At 38.4% G+C, this 19,936-nt stretch overlaps 1 protein-coding gene across 4 annotated transcripts in view; it reads right to left on the bottom strand.

Moving 5' to 3' along the window:
* Positions 1–2,374: 2,374 nt before the first annotated feature.
* Positions 2,375–19,936, bottom strand: part of Lancl1 (LanC like glutathione S-transferase 1) — a 35,660-nt gene continuing 18,098 nt past the window's right edge. For all 4 annotated transcript variants that reach the window (XM_004851112.3, XM_087205801.1, XM_004851111.3 and 1 more), the window contains 6 exons: positions 11,647–11,782; positions 10,905–11,051; positions 8,157–8,339; positions 6,881–7,057; positions 6,267–6,339; positions 2,375–5,688 (listed from right to left, as the gene is read on the bottom strand). In XM_004851112.3, coding sequence (XP_004851169.2) covers positions 5,612–5,688; positions 6,267–6,339; positions 6,881–7,057; positions 8,157–8,339; positions 10,905–11,051; positions 11,647–11,782 — 793 coding nt within the window. In that variant the 3' untranslated portion in view covers positions 2,375–5,611. The remainder of the gene's footprint in view (positions 5,689–6,266; positions 6,340–6,880; positions 7,058–8,156; positions 8,340–10,904; positions 11,052–11,646; positions 11,783–19,936) is intronic.

Genomic DNA, 19,936 nt, shown 5'->3' with positions numbered 1-19,936 from the left:
TTCCACCATGCCCTTCTACCATAAATGCTCCTGCTTGGAGCTAGCTGACCACAGACTGAATCCCATAAACCATGAGCTAAATAAGATCTTTCCTCCTTTAAGTTGTGAGTGTTTCATATTGTCTCAGAGAAGGGAAAGCTGATTAATACAAATGCTAAAGCTGGGAGTTTCCAAAGTTGACCAAATGATTGGAAGTAATTTGGGAGGCAAGTGACTTTTTGTCTTCCTATTTCCCCGTTCCTTGCCTATCACCAAGGTAATCCAGATGTAATACCTGAGAATTTGTGGCCTGGATGAATGTCTTTTTACTGTGTTCTCCCTGAAGGAGTACCTTCACTATTTCCAAATATGGCCAGAAACTACAGGGGTCTGTAGAGACCCAGACTTAAATTTATGAAACCAGGGAAAGAGTAGTTGGAGGAATTAGCAAGACTATCAGGTTGTATTTTCTTGCAGTTGCTTCTCTAGTGACCTGTCTTCTTCATTGGACTATAAATTGCCACTTGGGATGTCTATTTTATGCACACAAAACTCTTAGGCAGGAACCTTGCACCCGAACAGATTTCATGAATTGGGAGGAATAAATGATTTTAAATCATTCTCCTGGCAGAACTAAAACAGTGGCATGTCTGCAGCACATAATCTGACAGGGCCAGTAGCTCAGATTCTATCAGCAACAGTGTATGTGTGAATTTCTGAACGCCAAGTCCTGAGAAAACAATCATATTAGCCATCAATTTTCAGTGAGCCACATCCAGGTTACAAATGCTTGCTAATATCCAACTCCATCTGAGAGATTAGGCAACTGTGACATTACCTTATAGACTGATTTGTCAAGAGCCCTGCCCTTACCCACATAATGACTAAGTGCTTCACAAGTGCTTTCTCTTCTTTATAGAGCGATAGAACATTAGCTGCAGATTTAATGTCACCATGGTTGTAATTTGCATGTGGATGAAAAGTTAACATAATGTAGAAATGTGAAATTAAACTGGTTGATTATGAGCAGCAGCTCTGCTAAGACCAGTTTCTCTATCCTCATTATTTCACCTTTTGGCTTATTGTGTTTGTTGCTTTCTCTCATTACTCACAAAATTGCAAAGTAAGTCCCCAAGGATGCACTATCAAAGGGCTGCTGGAAAATGGTGTTTGGACAGTTCACATAATGGGAACTAGGAAGCCAGTATGTTCTGCATTGTACAAAAGCCACTGCTCTCTCTGTTAACTCACCCACAGCTTCAGAAGGGAGAGAGCTTTAGAAGCAAAACAGTGAGGAAAGAAATTTTTAGTGAACTGACTTGTAGGTTTTATCTCAGCTTAAGTGATGCTTATAAGAATAAAGAATAACATGAGACTTAGTGACACTGAATCCATAGCGAGAACTATTTTGGTAAAAAGAAATGACATGAAAATTACTGTACTCTTAGAGAGTATGAGGAGGGAGACAAAGGTCTTTTCTAATGCAAAATTAGGAATAAATTATTATGGGAAAGTTGCAAGAGAAATTTCTTAAGTTTTGTTTGTTGATGATTGTTAATTGTGGTACAATTCAATGTGTTTGTCATTTTTCTTCTGGTAGGGAGAAGTATAGCAGAGAACAGTGCCTGCTGGCCTCACCAGTTGCAATTTAGTTTGGGGTGTCATTGGGAGTGCTGTAAGCAGCACTGTGGTGTCCCTGTGACCTCTGCAAGCCACCGTCCTCTCCAAACCTCACTGCCTGCATGTTAGGACCTGCTATACAACACGCCTTACTGTGCCATTACTTCATTCAGAGGAAATAAAGAAAACTGCATTTAGCCTCAGTGTTATGAGACATTCGATCAATGCAGTAGAGGAAAGAAGGGCATTTTAATCATACCTACAAGAGGACAAAATAGAATTTAGAGATGAAAAGAAGTACTTTATAATTTGGGAAATCTGTGCTGCAGTGAGTGACACTAACTAGCTGTGTCATGAAAGTAGTAATAGAGTCATCCCAGATGAATGAATAGAATTTCTCCAGCTTCTGCATAAACTGCATGTTTTACAACTATGCCTTACTCAATCCCCTCTTCTATTCAGTCCTTTCAGAACTGGTGAGCAGGGCAATGAATTTCTGGAATTAGGCCTTTAGGTACTGACTATATGGTGGACTTACATATGTGTGAAATGGTAATGCACTGTGCTGCTTGAAGCTTTGTAGATCCCTCCTAATTCTACAATGATCAGATTTTAAAATATTTTCCTTTCAGCAATTTCTATTGTTTTAGAAAGCAGTGGAAGTCTTCTTTGAACCAGCAATGAAGAAAAAAGTAGAAACCAGCTCTAGGGAATGCGTGTACCACTGAGGAAAAATATTCAAGTTTAAATTGAAGCAAACAAAAAGACGACAATATATAGTTCTAATAATTTTTTATTGAGAACCAGTAAGTCAAATCCTTTACACAACATATAAATACATATAATCCCAGCCCTTCCCAACAATACTACAACACTGCAGTGGGTTCCCTGAACAACGCAAACATTGCTTTATGTTTATAGGAGACAAACAGTTCTAAAGCTCAACAGTACAGAACACACAGAAATGTGCTCTTATCCTTTCTGGGGAAGCAGAAATGGAATCAAAATTCAGTTTGAGTAATCAGGTTGATTACTATGAATCCTAGTAGCCAACAGAGTGTGTAAATAAATGTTCATTGTTCACATTCTCTGTAGAAGGTAGGGCATTGAAAGACTGGACACAAATTAACCTGAAGATACAGAATAGAGTGCATCTCTCAATTCAGTTATTTAGGGAAGTGGTAGTAAGGAGAAATAGCCCCTTTACCTAAAACTCTTATCTACCATGGAGACTTTTGATTATAAGTAATCGAAACTGACACAAAAGATGAAAAGGGAGCCAGATGACTCTAAGGATTAAATTCACATGTAACTAATGCCAGATGGGGGCTATGGGAATGGTCATGATTATGTTAACACTTTCACATGAAGAAAAGTTAACCACTGCAATTTCTCATCACCATACAAACAGAAACCTATCACAGGATAAATGAACACTGCTTGACAACCTTTAAAGGTTTTACTACCTAGTCTTTGCATGGAGGTATGAGATGCTATTGAATTTTCTAGGAAATAACTTTTGGGAAGGTTTTTAATTGAGAAGAAAAGTATCTGAGGGAAAAACATAGTACAAATAGAACTAAAATGATGCTGCTGCTTCCTTTTGAAGGTAAGAAAGTCAGTGGAAAAGTTTCTTTTAGTCACTACCATGGTTTTAAGATATTGGTCTTGGCTTTGTACTCTGCCTGTATTTAAAATCCTATTAATATTGGGCTGGGGATTTAGCTCAGTGGTGCCGCTGCCTGCCTCGCAAGCTCAAGGTACCGAGTTTGATCCCCAGTACCAAAAAAAAAAAAAAAAATCCTATCAATATTATCTTAGCTTTTAACGATAAATAAAACAAACAGTGGCACAAATATATGGTCAATTTAGTAACAGTCTAAAAAAACTACAGAAAAAATACTTTAATCATGTTTATGTCGGTGAATTTTTTAACAGACGACAATAACTAAACTGCAATCCAAATATTAACAAGAATCACATATAGAATGTTCTTCTCCCTGCTTTGAAGTCTTCCTGGGATTAAATTAAGCAATATGCTCGGAGAAGCAACTGTGATTAAGTCTCCCCTGGCTCACACAAAGTGCGTGTTGCTCTTTTTCCCTTGGTTAGTAACTATGGTAGCTAAAAGTACAGGCACAACGTAATAAGACATTTAACTAAACCCAATGGGCTTTATTCTTTTAAGTTGGACACCCAGCCAAAGGCAAATGAGCTCTGCTGTGTGTTCCTTTCACTTATTCCTGTAAATGCCCTCACTGCTGATCTGAAACTTTTGCAAGAAAAGCACAGCTTGCATACAGCTCACCAGGAGCACTTCAGTAATCTAAGAGGCACAAGTCCCCTGACTTCCTTAAGTCACAAAGGGAGTGATCTAAACCTAGAAATTGAACAGTGGGCTGCTGGGTAGATCCAACTGTCAGTAGACTTTAAAGAGTCAGACAATTTTCGGTAATATTACCTATTTTGGTGCTAAATTGAAAAAAATAACAGAGGATTTCTATCCATAGGAACAAGCATACACTCTGTGGGGATTTGGTTTAAAGTTCCAATAAAAAGCACATTTTTGTGACCAAGAGAGTGATAAAATAGGCAAATTTAGAGTTCTCAGACCCTGTTGTTTAAAACCTGCATAATGTTCTAAAGTCGGGCAAAAAGTGTCTCGCTTGGCCTGGGAAAGGCAGCAAAAGGAGGAGGAGGGGGAAGAGCTGATGAACAAAACATCTGTATAGAATTTGAAGCACCAGGGAGTCTTCATCTACCATATAAAATAAAACCTGGTTCTGTAGTCTTAGACAGATGAACTGTTAAGCCTAGGATATGCAAAGATTCATTTGTTACAAGCATGAACTCTGGGTAATATCTCCTAATAAACAATTTCTGTTAAGACTTTAATGTTCTTTTTCAAGTTATTGGCTATACAGCATTTCCCTTCTTGCCTCCTTTTAAGCAGAGGTAGAATGCTGTATTATTTAGTGAAAAGACCACCGTTCAGGTAAATTGACAGAAAGGAATAAATTTTATGGCTCTTACTAAACAGCCAACACTGAAGCATATTCTCTGCAAAGTAATTAAACAAGTCCAAGTTTAGAAGTTCAGTAGAAGAGGACAGACAAGTGTCTGTGTTCACAGCCCACTCACACAGAAAACCTGAGTCCTGAACTCATGGGAATACCAGAAAAGAAACATATATAAATTTGAGTAAATAGTTCAAAAAACCCGATTATTTTAGATTATTTTAGACTTTTAGATTTATTTTAGATAAAATGTTAATATAAATTTTTTTTGAACTAACTTTCAAATCAGAATGTTCATGACAACCATCACATTTTTTAGTTTTGATTAAAATGCTGGCATACAGGGGCCTGCATACTTCTCTGATAAAGAGGCAAATTTGAAAGTATGTTTATCTCAAGTCCAAATAGGCAACAGAAATTTGAAAATGGTATTAAGGTCCTGAGTCAAGTTTGCAACTCTTGAAACATTTTTCCTGGAAGTAATAGTTTTATTTTTGTCCCTTTTTGTGATCAACCACACAGAGAAAAGCAAGCCATAAAAGTGCTTAACTGTTACAGGAAGAATATTAAACAGAAGAGGCTGGAAGGCAATATTCAACAATACTCATATATTTAAGTTTGCTTATCTATACTTAAGTTTCTTTTAAATATTTTTAGAACAGAAATAGATGTTTATATTCATCAATTTAAATAAGAGTAAGATTTCCTCCAAGTTCTGAAATATACATAAATGACCTCAAAATATTGTACTTGTCACTCATCTTTCCTGTCAGAAGAAACTCAAAAGTTAAAAGACTTCCTTGCATACTTTTAAATACAGTAAAAGTAAACAATGAAAAAAAATGAGCTAAGACAAATTCTGAAAAGAACGAAATCAACTAAATTGAGTATACAATTGGATGCTATATTTCCCTGAAAAGCAGCCAAAGCACTGGGCCCAGGTGTGGATACAGAAAGGGTCCTGCTGTTAAGTTGTGGGGGATAACGCTTTCCTCTTACAGTTCAAATGCAGGGAACCTGGCTTTGGTGGGGACAAGCAGGTCTGCCAGGAAGTATATTGTTCCAGCCATCCCTGAGAGAGAAGACAGACAGAGGCAAAAGTTACTATACCAAATGATTCCATTCCATGGAGCGGCTCCACTCTTTAGACCAACAACATCACAGTAGTAATGACAGTGACTTAATGGAAACAGAAATCTGTCTGTATTTATGTACTTTGTAGTTTTGAGATCCCTAGTGACGTACCCGGCCTTTTTATCCAGGGTGAGACAGGAGAGACAATGGAGACAGATATGTCCAAGTCACTGCCTGTCATTACCACAGTGAGTGCCTTGACCATGGCAGTCTGCTTATCTGTGATTCGAGGACAGTGATGTTTGACGGTTGTGCGGAAATGATTTACAATGGGATCTGCAAAATGCTCAGTGTGTGCCCAGTTCCATAAATGGTAGTTTCCACTGTGACTACGAGTACTCAGACTACGGTGGGACAAGTGCTGATTTTTAATGATGACTTGTCATATGAGGAAATAAAGAAGCAGTGTTAAGTAATGGCTATAAAATTAATTTGTTGCTACAACTGAAATTCAAATGCATTAATTAGGAAGCAGAAAAGTAGCTGCTGAGATTATAAATAATGTGTGAAAAATACCTTCAAAGAGGGAGAAAGGGGTATCCGGTGTCCTGCATCCATGTTCTCCATAGTCTAAGCACCATTCAGCAAACTGAAAATAAAACCAGGTTAAATTACTATAGCGATTTCTTCCTGAGGCTCTAGAATTCGACAGAGATCGTCTTTAAGTAAAATACTCCCAAATCAGAGAAGGATTAATGCCTAGAAACGGATGGTCCATTCCAAAAGAAGAGTATGTAGTGGGAGGGATTTAATGAATTGTTTAAGCCAGGGACTGCCGAGGTTATCCAAGAAGAAGAGAACAAAATCACCCTACATCTTTAGTTTCTTCTTCCATAAATACTGCTGAGCAGTGGGCCAGGGATTTAGCTCAGTGGTTCCACTGCCTGCTTCACAAGCACAAGGACCCAAGTTCAATCCCTGGTACCAAAAAAAAAAAAAAGAAAAAAAAACAACTTTAAATATTGCAGAGTAGAATTAGGGCCCTTTAGGTTTTGAAGGGTTTTCTTAAAGAATATGCTTGTTACCTATAAACTCATGTCTTTAAAAATAAATTCACTGAATCAGATGAGCTACAGCCCCTTCCTGAACCCCCTGAGGGGCTGCTTTCCTGCTGGCAGTCTGACTCCTACCTTACAGGCCCTGTACAGGTACTTCTTGTCCTGTGTGAGGTTGTAGAGCACCAGAAAGGCATAGGCATTCCCTGCGGCACCGTGGCACAGCCCATAGCCCTTCTTCAACAACCCGTACTGCCAGGTCACATTGGCACACTGGTAGGCATCGCTGAGGTACTGCTCCTCTCTGAACACCTGCAGAGTCAAGGGACATGAGATTCATTACAGAGGATATAAAAGGAAGTCCTGTCAACATTCCTTCCTGCTAAGAAAGAAGAAGAGATGGGGGAAGGGAAGAGAAAGAGGGGGATTAGCAAGAAAAGGTAAAGGTTTTAGCAAGAGAGAGAGAGAGAGATGTGTTATACTGACAGTGATAAATTATTAAAGCTGATTAGCTTTGCTGTTTTTTAAATAACTGGGTATGTCCTTGTGTACAGAGTCCTGCAACTGTTTGTGTATGTGGATGTTACTGATGAAGCAACATTATTTAATCTGCAACTAGCTATTATCATTAGTCACTCTCCAAAGAGCACATGCTAACTTCTTTTGTAACTATGATACCCTTTGCCATTAGGAAGTTTCTTTATACACCAGAAAAGAAACTGTTAGTTGTGAACATGCAAATTGATTATAAAGCACTAGACTTCGTTAGAAAAAGATAACCCTTTATAATCCTTTGCTTTTCATGTCATGATCAAAGACTTAAGAAATATTCTGAGTAGATATTTTTAGTATCTCATTGAAAAGAAAGTGTCCTTAAAGTAGTATAAAGCAGTTTAGAATTTTTCCTTTACAGTCAACTTTCTGAAATGAATTTGATACAGTAAAAGCTTAGTTATGAGATGCCAGTGTCTATAGTTTACAGATCTGTATTTGGATTTGGCACCAATGGTCATAAAAATCTCAGCTTCTATTTTTTTTTCAGTTAAGTACTTTTTGTTCCTTGGTACACTTCTGCTACGACAAGCTTTTTAGGAGGGATATTTGTATAAACTGTTTTCTATGGCAGCTACACCATTTCATTCTCCCACCAGCAATGAGGGTTCTATTTTTAATTGAGGTTCTGAGTTGCTCAGCTGGGCCACAGATGCTATTGTCTTGGTTACTCTACATATTATGAAGCAGTCACCTACTCTATGAAATAATGTCTGCCAAAGTACAATGGATACTGTGAGAATGAATTATGACCCCATGCAGCAAAGTGCTCTAAAGTCCAACAAGTTATTTTAAATTATAAAAGTTTTGTTATATTTTCTAGTTCTTTTTTTTAAAAAAATAAGAAAACACACTATACCTTATAGGCCTGGGTGAGCATGTAGATTACCCCAGGGGCGCCGTGGCACCAGTGGACAAGCAGATCTCGATTATCATCCAGACATGGAGGGTAATTGCCAGAAGGGAATTTCAGCTGGCAGACAAAGTCTACACTGGGCTTGACCAGACTATGTAATTTTGCTTGGCTCACTTGAAGGCTGGGCTAAAAAATGAGAAAGAATTATTACTAGTTTTGCTGAAGTGAAAGACCTTTCCAGAATCCAGTACGCATTTTTAAACCAGAAAAAACAACAACAACAACAACTAGGGCCAGGGATTTAGCTCAGTGGTTCCCCTGCCTGCCTTGAAAGTGCAAGGTCTGGAGTTCGACCCCTGGTACCAAAAAAAACCCAAAACACAACAACAACAAAAGAACATGAACTGGAAAGTCATTAAAAAGCTTTGGATTTTATCCAGTTTTTTCCACCTACTCCAACATCTTTGTTAAGTAATCTTTTGTGATTTCATTTTATAATTTTTAAGTAATAGAAGAAATTAAATTGGGCCATCAGTTAACTCAGGGCCTTCTGTGTGCATTAATTTTCAATATTTGTTATTTATATACATACAAATGATTCTTAATTCATTGCTTGAGAATATGAGCACAGAAGTCTCCTAAAATTTCAATTCCTAAAGCTTGCTTTAAGAGCATAAAGAGGCAGTAGGTAACCAAGCACAAGTTTCATTACTACATTTGGAGAAGTGATAAGTGGTGTTTTCAGTAGAAAAGGACACCTGGAATCTCATGTCAAACTGCAGCATGACTGTAGATGAAATCTTTCTGCAGAGGATTTAAAACCAGTCTATATACAGGATTAGTCTGAATGATGTTCAGATTTACAGGACTCACTGATGCAGGGCATATGAGATGTCGTTTTTGATATCACTTCTTAATTTCTCTCTGCTCCTGTTCTTTTCTTTCAGATTTTTTTTCCCTTAAATTCTTTTATTGGTACATTTTAGGTATACAATACATTTACAATTCTCATTGGGAACTTGTACCTTTACATGATGTATCTTGGTTCTTATTTATTCCCCTTCCCCTGCCCTCCCTTCACCACCTCCACCCTTCCCTATTTACAAAGACTTTGTTTCCAGTTTTTTCATTTCTCATCATTTTCCCTTTCCCTTCTTTCCTTTCCCCTGCCCCTCCCACTTCCCCTACCCCTCTGCTCCTGTTCTTAGTTCAAGGCGCTGCTCACTCTTTAAACAACCAGTCTACAGTGCTGTGCAGTCAGCAGTGGGTGGGGCACGTGACGCTGAGCAGGGATGGGGTGTGAAGCGCAGGCAGGAGGAGGTGCTGGGAAGGCAGAGAACACACAGTTTTCACAAGATTCAGAATGTGCACTGAGCTCTTCGGGGGACACAGCTTGCACTTTATGTAAAGAACAGAGTTCAAGCTCAATTTAAAGTGTTAGAGCAGAATAGGGAACTGTGCAAGGGTAATGCAAATGGCCGAAAAATAATACTGATTTATTTTATGTTGGTAGAAAGGCATATACTAAAGTGGACTTTCAAGAATAAAAATTAAATTATTTCAAATATATAATAGCCTGCAAATGGAAAAATCAATACTTGGGTTTTCAGATATCTTATTACAGCTAACAGAAAGAGGCAGATGGATGTCTCCTTATTATCTGTTTTAAGAAAGGTCAATACGGCTATCCAGTCACTGACACGCGTGATTCTAACTCACCTTGAAATTCAGAAGACACAAACTGCTCTCCTTTCCTGAAAACTTTTAAGGATCTACATGTACTTTGGGAAATAGAGAGCTCCTGAGGGAATGTGCCAGAAAAATAAGGGAACTGAAGCTTCAATTGTCAAAAACCCTAATTATAAACTTCTAGTTGAGAAGTACAGAATAAATACAACTGTCTTTGGATTGCCACTAACAATCCAAGTGTGACTTTGTATTCCAAAGCAATAATAACTTTCAGTATTTTAGCTCTGCTCGCATTATTTAGTTATAGGCAGAGGGAAGGCCTAACAAGGATTCTGTATTATAGCCAGCTACTCAGCTGTAACATATACATGTTAGATGTAACATGTACATCTAAGCAGTCATGTTAACTATATTAATGCAACACTTTATGTCACATTGTGCTTTGGGAAGGTGAGGGAGGCAGTTCTGCTGCCATTAATAAATCAATTTTTTTTATGGTAGTGAATTCTATTTTTTCTCAGTCTATGTGACTTTGATTGACATCTCTCAGTGTTATTAAAACCTAAGAACTAGTGAGCATAGCATATTCAGCTATTTTTTTAGGTACATTATGCAACATTCACTAAATCGTCTCCTCAGCTTTGCTAAGTAAGCCTCAGGCAACATGTGCTCATTTGTTTTTGTTCTTACTCATGGTATTTGTTTCAATGGGTTGTACCACATAAGGCAGAATATTCTTAACTCAAGGGACTTGTTGGAAGAGAAGAGTAAAAGTATAGTATAGTATAGGATTATGGGTCAAAATAGTTTGTACAAGTAGCACTGAGTAGGCAAGTGTCACAACAGACAAATCAAACACCACGAAAGCAGCACCTTTCCTGTTTATACACTTTATAATGCATCCTGGCCAACACTTCTCTGTTTGTGCAGGTCAAGCAGTTAAAAGAAGTATGATAAAAGAAGGATAAAACATCATTACAGGATCTGTCCCCCCCCCTCCCCCGACAGTATGGCCATCAGGAAGCACACTTTAAAGTCTCACCATCCTCACCCACCCCTTACCTGCATCAGGTAGTAATAAATTCCTGCCAGGCCATGAGCAGCCCCCACGTAATATTCCTGGTACCATTCATACATCAGTGGAGACTTTGCCGTAAAGTTTCTCTTTCTAGCTAGGTTTTCTCCAGAGGTTAAAACTGTTTCACAAATCTATAGGGAGAAAGTCAACCAAAATAATAAGATAATTAGAAAACCCCCTGGGTGGAGGCAAAGAAGTTTTTACATAAGAAGTACCAAAGAATTGAGAGCAAATTAGACACCATCTTCTGGCCAGAAGAGCAGTTTACTTCTGCTTCAGACCAGTGAATGGGACTGTATCACTGTGAGGGAGGGCAGGCTAGAATTCTTTTCACTAGTGCTAGGCAGTGAGCTCAAGGCCAGCCTGAAATCCATAGTGAGACCCTGTCTCAAAAAACAAAGAACCTCTCCAACCCGCCCAAACAAAACCAACCCAAACAAACAAAACCAAAAAGGAAAGCACCAACACTCCCAGTCACAGGAGGAGAGAGCTGCTGTGGGGAGGTAAATTCTGGGCCTAAGCTTTCTCTGAAAGGGCCTCTAAATTCTCAAATGGAGCAATTTGGCCTTTGACTCCAAGTCCCTTCCTATAATGGTTCCAGGAGAGTCAGAAAATACATCATCTTTCTACTTGGGGTGTGCTAACTGGAAAAACAAAGACAATTGTTCAGGCAGAGAATAAGAGAGTGGGATTCTAAAAAGACTAAAAAGCACAAAAATGTGGTACCTGCTGAATATGGCTTTGAGGAATTTTTTCCATCCCAAAGTTCTTATTGACAAAAAGAAGAGCATAGATGTAGCCGATTCGTCCATACAGCATTTCATTTGGAGCATGGGGATCGATCTTATTTAAATGAATCAGGCTAGGAATAGAAATATATGTCTAAAGATAATTTGAAAGGAACTGATATATATGAAAAGCTCAACATTCAAAGATAAGTTTTCAATTAAATCTCTCTTCACGGCGGAACTGATGAAAATTTGATGAAGGAATAAATATAAGTGTGTGCTAAGGCTACCCAAAGTCTCCCTAGTTACTCACAGAGGTGTGCCCTAAGACTAGTACTTAAGCACCTGAGGTCAGAGAAACAAACAACTGCTGGTTGGTGTAGCATTTCACACCCAAGAGAAAGGACTAAGCCAACACTGAAGTGCTATTTTCATAAAAAGAAACTCGGGCTACATCCCCCTGGGTTCCTTCTTGGTTTATTTCTCATTGCATTACCAGCCCTGTGTGAAGTGTCCGTACAGCAGCCTAACCCACCCAGCCAAGAACACATGCAATGGCATAAAGGTATCAGCTTTCCTACTTCCCACTCTCTGCCTCCTGGGTCTTACCTTCAGAAGCACACTTGCTTACCGATTCTATCTCCACATGTTCTCCAACTTGCTATTTAATAATACATCATCACAACCATGCCACATTGGCAGAGTATGCTCACTCTTTAACAGTTGCAGTGTAGTATACTGTTAAATAGATATATTAGATTTATTAGATCCTTACAGACAGACTCGGTTCAGCTTCTCAAAGTTTTCAGTTCTAGTTCCAGAAAAGATGGAGTAAACTGACTTCACCCTGCCTTTCTCACTTAATGTAGCCCTAAATTCCATACAGCCATAAAGCATGTATTTGAGGACTCTGAAAGTAAACAGCATCAGGCAGAATGGGGAAGAAGACCAGAATTTGAAGAACCACCAAATGGGGTGAGTTTACCATATATTCTCTTCTGGTATTCCCCTGGCCTGAACTCAGTACTATGCAGGTAAAACCTAGACATGGGCAATGGACAGGCCAACAGAACCCCCGGAAGGAAGGATCCTTTCAGTTCTATCTTAATGACAAAAAGGAAAAGAAACTCCTAATACTAGAGTAACTCCCTCTCTTTGGTTCTTTTATGCCCTGGGCTATAAGCAATATTATAACAGGAACTCAAAGCAGTCAAAACTCTGAGGGAGGGAACCTCTGCACAGATCTGAGGATTCAGGAAGGAGGGGACCCCACTGCTTTATCTGTCTCTGTCCTCCAAATCACTGGGTTCCAGATGCAAGCATGGGAAGAAGCATGGGAAGTACAGGGCAGAGCAGGGTAAACAAAGCCCCACTTTCCTTGCCAGAGGACCAAAGAGGGAAGCCCTAGGGAATCAGAAAGCAGGGGAGACAGAGAGGGAATAAACCTGGGAAAGAAACCACATTTGGCCATTTGAACCCTATGAATGAATCTCTTCTTTTTTGAGAGTGTGGGGTCATACAGCAAACTGATAGGCAGAGAAAATGTCTTTGCAGTTTTAGATTATTTATTACATTGAGCCTTGAAAGTGCATCTTGATTTTCCCTAAAGTAGCCTATGAGTTCAGTGTGATCCCATTTAAGTTATTAAAACATTTAAATTTTTGGTGAAACAATGATATTAGTAAAAAGAACCAGAGAATTTCTGTAAAACCAAATTCATCTGGTGGTCTGTGACAATCAACAAACTAATCTCTATTCTTAAGATTTCTCATCTATAAGATGAATAGCTCTTCTGAGTTAAAAATTCTGTCATTTGTTCTCTGTGCAGAAATTTAATTTTAAAGTACTTAGAAACAATGTGCTGTGCCTGTGTGCCATCAAAATTTATTCTTCACACTAGGGATGGTCAATTAGCACCGAAGTACCAGAAATCATGAATAGGAGGTGCTTGCTTACATTTGAAATACTCTTATCATGAAACAGTATTCAGAGGTACTCTATACCAAATAACTTTATCAACTCTACACTAGAACATTTGTTAATAAGGGTAGTAAAAATGTTTAGAAAATGGCTTTCACTGATGGGATGAGTAGTAGTCACAGGTTGGAGCTGTGGGTGACGGCACAAGCTTTCTCATCCTTCAGTGGATAAGATCTACAAGGGGCTGCAATGTGGGTTTCTCTGAGCTACAAGAAGAGGGGAAGGGACTATGTATGTGCGTGGGTCTTCTTTCTAAGGTTGTACATCTGGCAGAAGGTCAGGATATACTGATGGGTTACATGTGCAGCCCAACAACAATCTGCGGAGATGCCCACAGTTACTAAAAGCAAGAACAAAAGAAACTCAAGCAAACTAAAATCTGACAACTAGCTATTAGCAGTGAAAATGTTGTACCTGTGAAAGGAAAAATATCCCACCCCTGCCCCCAACACACACATTTCCATAAGCTATGGGGAAAAGAGAGGAGCATTTAAGGTTTCAAACTGTTAAGGGAAATGTAAAATGACTGCAGGCATGTAGCACTAGCTCAAGATAAGGAAATGCCTGCAACATTGCTTAACTGCAACCTCCACTTTTAGACCAGATGTCCAAACTAAGATAACAATTACCATTCCTTGCAAGCAAAAGTATGCGTAGACCGTGGACCGAAGTTTTCTGTAAATCACATTGATAGAGAAAAGTTTTAAGTAGCTTAGTAGATTGAATATTAATGTAGTTGTAGAAGCAAAATAAGTAATGTATTCCTTTAAGATTTGCTTTTCCCATAACTCTTGTTGTTTAAGGTGTTGACTATCTGACTCTTTAACCAGTAACTTCATTATAGATAACATTTTAACATAACAAAGTTGCAAATGCCTGGGTGAATTTATAATGTATATGTGCCTATCTTGTGTCTGTGACTTGTAAGTAGGAAGGAATTGTATTTACACATTAAAGACCACTAGGGATGAGATAATGACTAACAAAGGTATAAAGAGAAGAGACTAACAAAGAACCTGCACTGACCAGACCAGTTTCTGGTGGTCTCACCTGCTTGCAAGTAAAGCCTTTGTTATTTTACCTGAATTCTGTGTCTCCGTGCATTTCTTTCAGAGATTTTCCAGAACGAAATAAAGAGGACTTGTTTCAGTAACCAGAGTGAGCTGATTTTAGTGACTGAAAGTGGCCGACAGTTATGAAACAAGGGCTAAGAAGGTACAAAAGAGACTTTAAGGGAACCTACTCCCCAGAAGGAAAGACGGATTTAAAACAGCATGGCTAATTGCAGCTACTGAAAAAGTTACCTTAACAAATTGAAACATCTCAAATTAGAGAATGCAAATGCTGGTTCATACATTTTTTTTTTCTTTTATAAATATAGGCAATAAGTTCACATGCAACAGGGGTTATCTTAGGAATAGGGTCACCATGATTAGAGGTTTCTTTTTATTTTCATGTAATAGCTTATTTGACCTTTGTTCAGTATCTACAGGGCTATCCGTGTGGTAGAATTGTGGGCCATGTACGTCAGTACCATATATATGTGTGTACACACACATGCACCCTGATGTGTGTGTGTGTGTGTGTACATGTGTATGTGTGGTGATGCGCATCAAACCCAGGACCTAGCCAAGCATCTAACACTAAGCTACATCCTCAAGTAGCCCTCAAGTTTTTAAAGAACTGAAAATCTTTTATTAAGAAAAATTATCATTTTTTCCTCATGCCAAAATTGGCTATTCAGATAACAGAGACCACAAGAAAACAAATCTGTTTACTAGTTAAAAACTCAACTGTTGTAGTAAAATTAATGTCTCAAGTTCAGAAAAGAACTTATTATCAAGTTTTAGCATAAATGTATCAAATTGTATAGCACAATATAAAAACACTTCTGCTTTACTTTTGCAAAGGAAACTGAAAAAACTATTCAAAAAGTAAAATTTCTGTTCAGTTTTTAGGGAAAGACTACTTTAAAGAAGTATTACTCAGAACAAATACTGTACTACTTCAATGATATTCTAGCAAAATAAAATGCTTGAACCCCTTTTTTTTAGAAAACACCATTTCCTTATTTGGCAATGTTATCATTCTACCACTAGGTGGCGATATAAATTTTGCGTCCCAATTACTTATTTTGCAACCAAACACATTGGCATTTGTGCTGTTCACAGTAGGTAGCAAACACGTTTCAAATACTAAAAATAAAGTATTGCTCAGAGCCAGCATCTTATTACAACAATAAAAGAGGGTAATAAGGGAAATATTTTTTTTTCTGGATTGAATTCAAATTACCAAAACTTGGTTGGGTCTAATGATTACTAATGGTAGGACTTTTTAATGCTTCAATTACATGTTACAGTTTCAAGATAAAATAAGTATGTGACAGCACTCATAAATCACGATGGTTATAGGTTTGAAGAAACTCTTAAACCTATAACCACATCACTGTAGCTCCATTTATTTGTTTTGATATGTTGATATTAATAGCAACCAATCTTTAGAAGAGATAGGCAAGTCACTGATATGTCCCTGAAGAAAGAATAAAGACATTTAAAATTAGTACAGGGCTGGGGATTTAGCGCAGTGGTTCCGCTGCCTGCCTTGCAAGCGCAAGGTCCCGAGTTCGATCCCTGGTACCAAAATAAACATATAAATAAATAAATAAAATTAGTACAGTTCTGTTCCACTCCTAGCAATATTTCCCCAGGGTGTTCTGGGGTAGAGTTTTTTCTGCCTTGTATTATACCAAAAGATTGGTAAGAAGTCCTTTTCTGATCCATCACACTACAAAGGAGAGACGTTGTACATTTCCTGTCCAGAAAGCCAAAGTTCTTCATCATTCTAAGTACTGGCCCCAAAGCACTATATATGTCAGGCTGGTTACCTAATTGGGTACAAAATAGGCAAAGCTCTCTGTTTGTTTTGTGGCACCAGTATCTCTGTGCAGCGGGAAGGGCAAAGACAGACATGATATATGTCAGGCAGAGGAAGGAACTAGCTCTGTGTACTGTCATCAACCAGCCCTCCCTGGCCACCTGCAGGATAATCTGAACAGCAACAGAGATACATACTCCTCTTGGGGAGCCAGAGACCTCCCCTAAGAAAAGTATATATCCTCTCTCTACGCTGAAAATAATCTGGGGGTTTTATCTACCTCTGGAAGCTTATAGGTTCCCAGGGGGCAAGGGTTAAGAATCTCTATTCAAGGGAAACACTGGTTTCTTTGGATTTCAGTTCCTTTGTCTAAGCTTTAGGCTTTCAATAATTTCAAAGGCCTTTTTAGACTTTAAAACTCAAAATTATGGTTCTGAAAGGCAATTATATTAAGCAAGTATAGGAAAGGTAAGCTGGAAGGTGTCTCTGGCAGTGGAGCACAACAGAGCCCATATGCAAAAAATCCGAGTATATGAATCCCAAAAGGGTATGATATGAGGGAGAAGCTTTGGTCAAAAGGAAAAACAACAGGTTTAGTAAGTACCTGATGATATAAAATAATTTTGTATTTCTTGGAATTGAATTGAAAAGAATTATATATTTTTCCATTAAAAAAGAGATATTAAGAATGAAGCAAGTGCTGTAATTATATTATAAATAATTGTTTTTTTCCCTCTGTTCGGCCATGAATTCCAAAAATCTGAAAAGTCAATGTTGTGACCATACATGGCATATCTTTCTATCATATATCCACATTCTATATTTTTAATCTTAACAAGCTTACTGGCTATGAGTAAAATATTGTTGAAACGTCATACAAACTTTAAAAAGATACAAAATAAGAAAAACATCTTTATGACCAAAGTATCCAAAAAAGAAATGGAATCTCAGCTTACACTGTAGAGTGTTTTAATTTTAATAAACCCATATTAATATATGGTACCATTTCCCAAAGAATGTTTCTTCACAGAGCCCTCAGGGTGAGAGGACGGCTGTGTGCCTGAGTGAGCTTGGCAGATGCTGCTCCCTAGAACTGTAGTGTTCTGCACATACAAGCTACTGAGGACTCTGAGCAGCTAGAGCTTGAATACTAACTCCAATCTGTTTGAATACCTTGTTTTGATTGAACATCTGTTCACAGGCCTTCCACAGCAAACTATCATTATTTGCTTATGCATATTTTGGGAGAGAGTAGCATTGATATAAGACGTTGGGATCATTATAATTTAATTTGATAATATTTAAGAGTGATTCACTAGGGAAGGGGATACAGCTCGGTGGTGCCACGCCTGCCTAGCAAGCGCAAGGTCCTGAGTTTGATCCCCAGTCCAAAAAGAAAAAAAAAGAGTGATTCACTGAATGAGACTATCTTTTGGACCTCAGGTGGCTAATAGGCTTAAACTGGCCGTGCAAAAAAATAAAGTGATAGTTTCTGTGTTTCAGATTTGAATACAGAACAGTTTCTACATTGGCTGGTCTTATGTAAGTCAACTGCTGTGGGAGAAACATACTTTAAAATTTTGAGGAAATCAGTTTTGTGTTACTTGTCCTTGGATCAAGCTTGGTGACAGATTTTCTACTAAATACTTCCCAGCCCTGAAGTAGAATCTTGATAGTTTTTTCTCCTATCGACATTAAATAATGTGGTTTTTTAAATTTTAAATTGTACTACATGATTTGTAGCCTCTGACAGACACAGCATATTGATGTATAAAAATATGTGGACGCTGGGATTTGCATGGTTACAAGGCAGGAGTGTCAAAAATATCGACAAACCTGCAAACTTACCCTGCCTACAACACTGATGGTCTAGAAGTGTGTTTCACTGGTATGATCATTTAGTCTCCATCTTTATCCCTTCCTTAGGATTAGAGGATGTTATGCAACACATTGAGGCCTTAACTAATTACACTCAATGGGCCTTAAACGACACTGCAGCTGGTCTCTCTCTTTTAAATGAAGAGGTAAATGAGACAAGCTATCCTCCAGAGTATCTTAGAATCTTATATATCTTAGAATATCTTAGATAGCTTCACAGCGGCACAAGGAAGTACCCATGCAATTGTAAAAGCTGAATGTTGTGTATACATTCCTGATACTTCTGCTAATATCTTGATGGCTGTTCAAGATATTAAACAACAGGTTAAGGCCATGTCAGATTCTAAGATTCCCTGGGACTTCTCCTTATCCTCCCTGTGGAAGGCTATTACTAGATCTTCCTGGTGGAAACATCTGTTGGCTATACTCATAATATTCTTTTTGCTTTTATCGTTTGGCCTATGTATACTTAACTGTCTTTCTGGCCTTGTCTCCTCCAGACTTAAAGCTATATGCCGACCCATGAGGGAAATGCGTGATGCCTATCGAGGACCTTTAGATAGACCTTCTGAAGGGTATCCCTGACTGCCAACCACAACTACGACTCCCTTCAGCATGAAGTAGCTCTGAAAATCCTTGTACGTTCGCTAGTGACTTGCTTCCCATTTGGACCACCGTTAACTGGGTGACTATACTTGAAACCTTATCGGATGTTCATGGCTGTGGCCCACATTGTACCCAGGTGGGTTTCACCCTATAAAACTTCTCGGTAAAGTGAGGTCCTCAGCTACTCACTCAGGACCCTTCCTGCCCCTCAGGAACTTTCCTATAAATAGATATTTTCCTACTTAAAAAAAAAAAAGTGAATTCAGGGGATGATTTAATATGACCAACAAACCATTATAGGTAGGGCCAACCCTTTTGTTACAATTTCCAGTGGAAAAAATCAGCAACAGTAGGGAAATACAACTACTGTATAGGAAAAAAGTGGGGGAGGGGGGAAATCTGCATAGGTGTGAATGATTTCTTTTCAAATATAACACCATCCTATTTTAAAATATCCAAAAAGCCTTCTGCTGGTGAAGTATATAGTACCACACATATAGCAGTTCCTCTGCATCCAGGAGCACTGGTTTCAGGACCATCAGCAGACACTGAAATCTGCAGATGCTCCAGTCCCTCATACAAAATGCTGTTAGCATATAACCTATGCACATTCTCTCATATACTATAAATTATTCTAGATTACTTACAATGACATAATATACATGCTATGTGACTTGTTGCTTTGCTCAGGGAATAATAATGTGGAAGAAAGTCTGTACATGTGCTTAGTTCAGAAATAATTTTTTCTCTAATTCTTGTCATCTATGATTGGCTGGATCTGTGGGTATGAACTTGTACATATGGAGGGCCAACTACGTAAGATTACCCAGGGGACCCTCCACAAACTAAACCTGTGACGGTAATACCATTCTAACAATAATTTGTAGGGAAAAACAGTGGAAATAAAAAACCACAGTCAATTCAGGGCTGATCACTGACTGATGAACTGC

Source organism: Heterocephalus glaber, unplaced genomic scaffold (assembly GCF_053883595.1).
Source record: "Heterocephalus glaber isolate CG9 unplaced genomic scaffold, H.glaber_assembly_v1.0 deba00000621, whole genome shotgun sequence".
NCBI lineage: Eukaryota > Metazoa > Chordata > Mammalia > Rodentia > Bathyergidae > Heterocephalus > Heterocephalus glaber.
The sequence above is the reverse complement of the archived record's forward strand: the minus strand, read 5'-3'. Positions and strand labels throughout refer to the sequence as shown.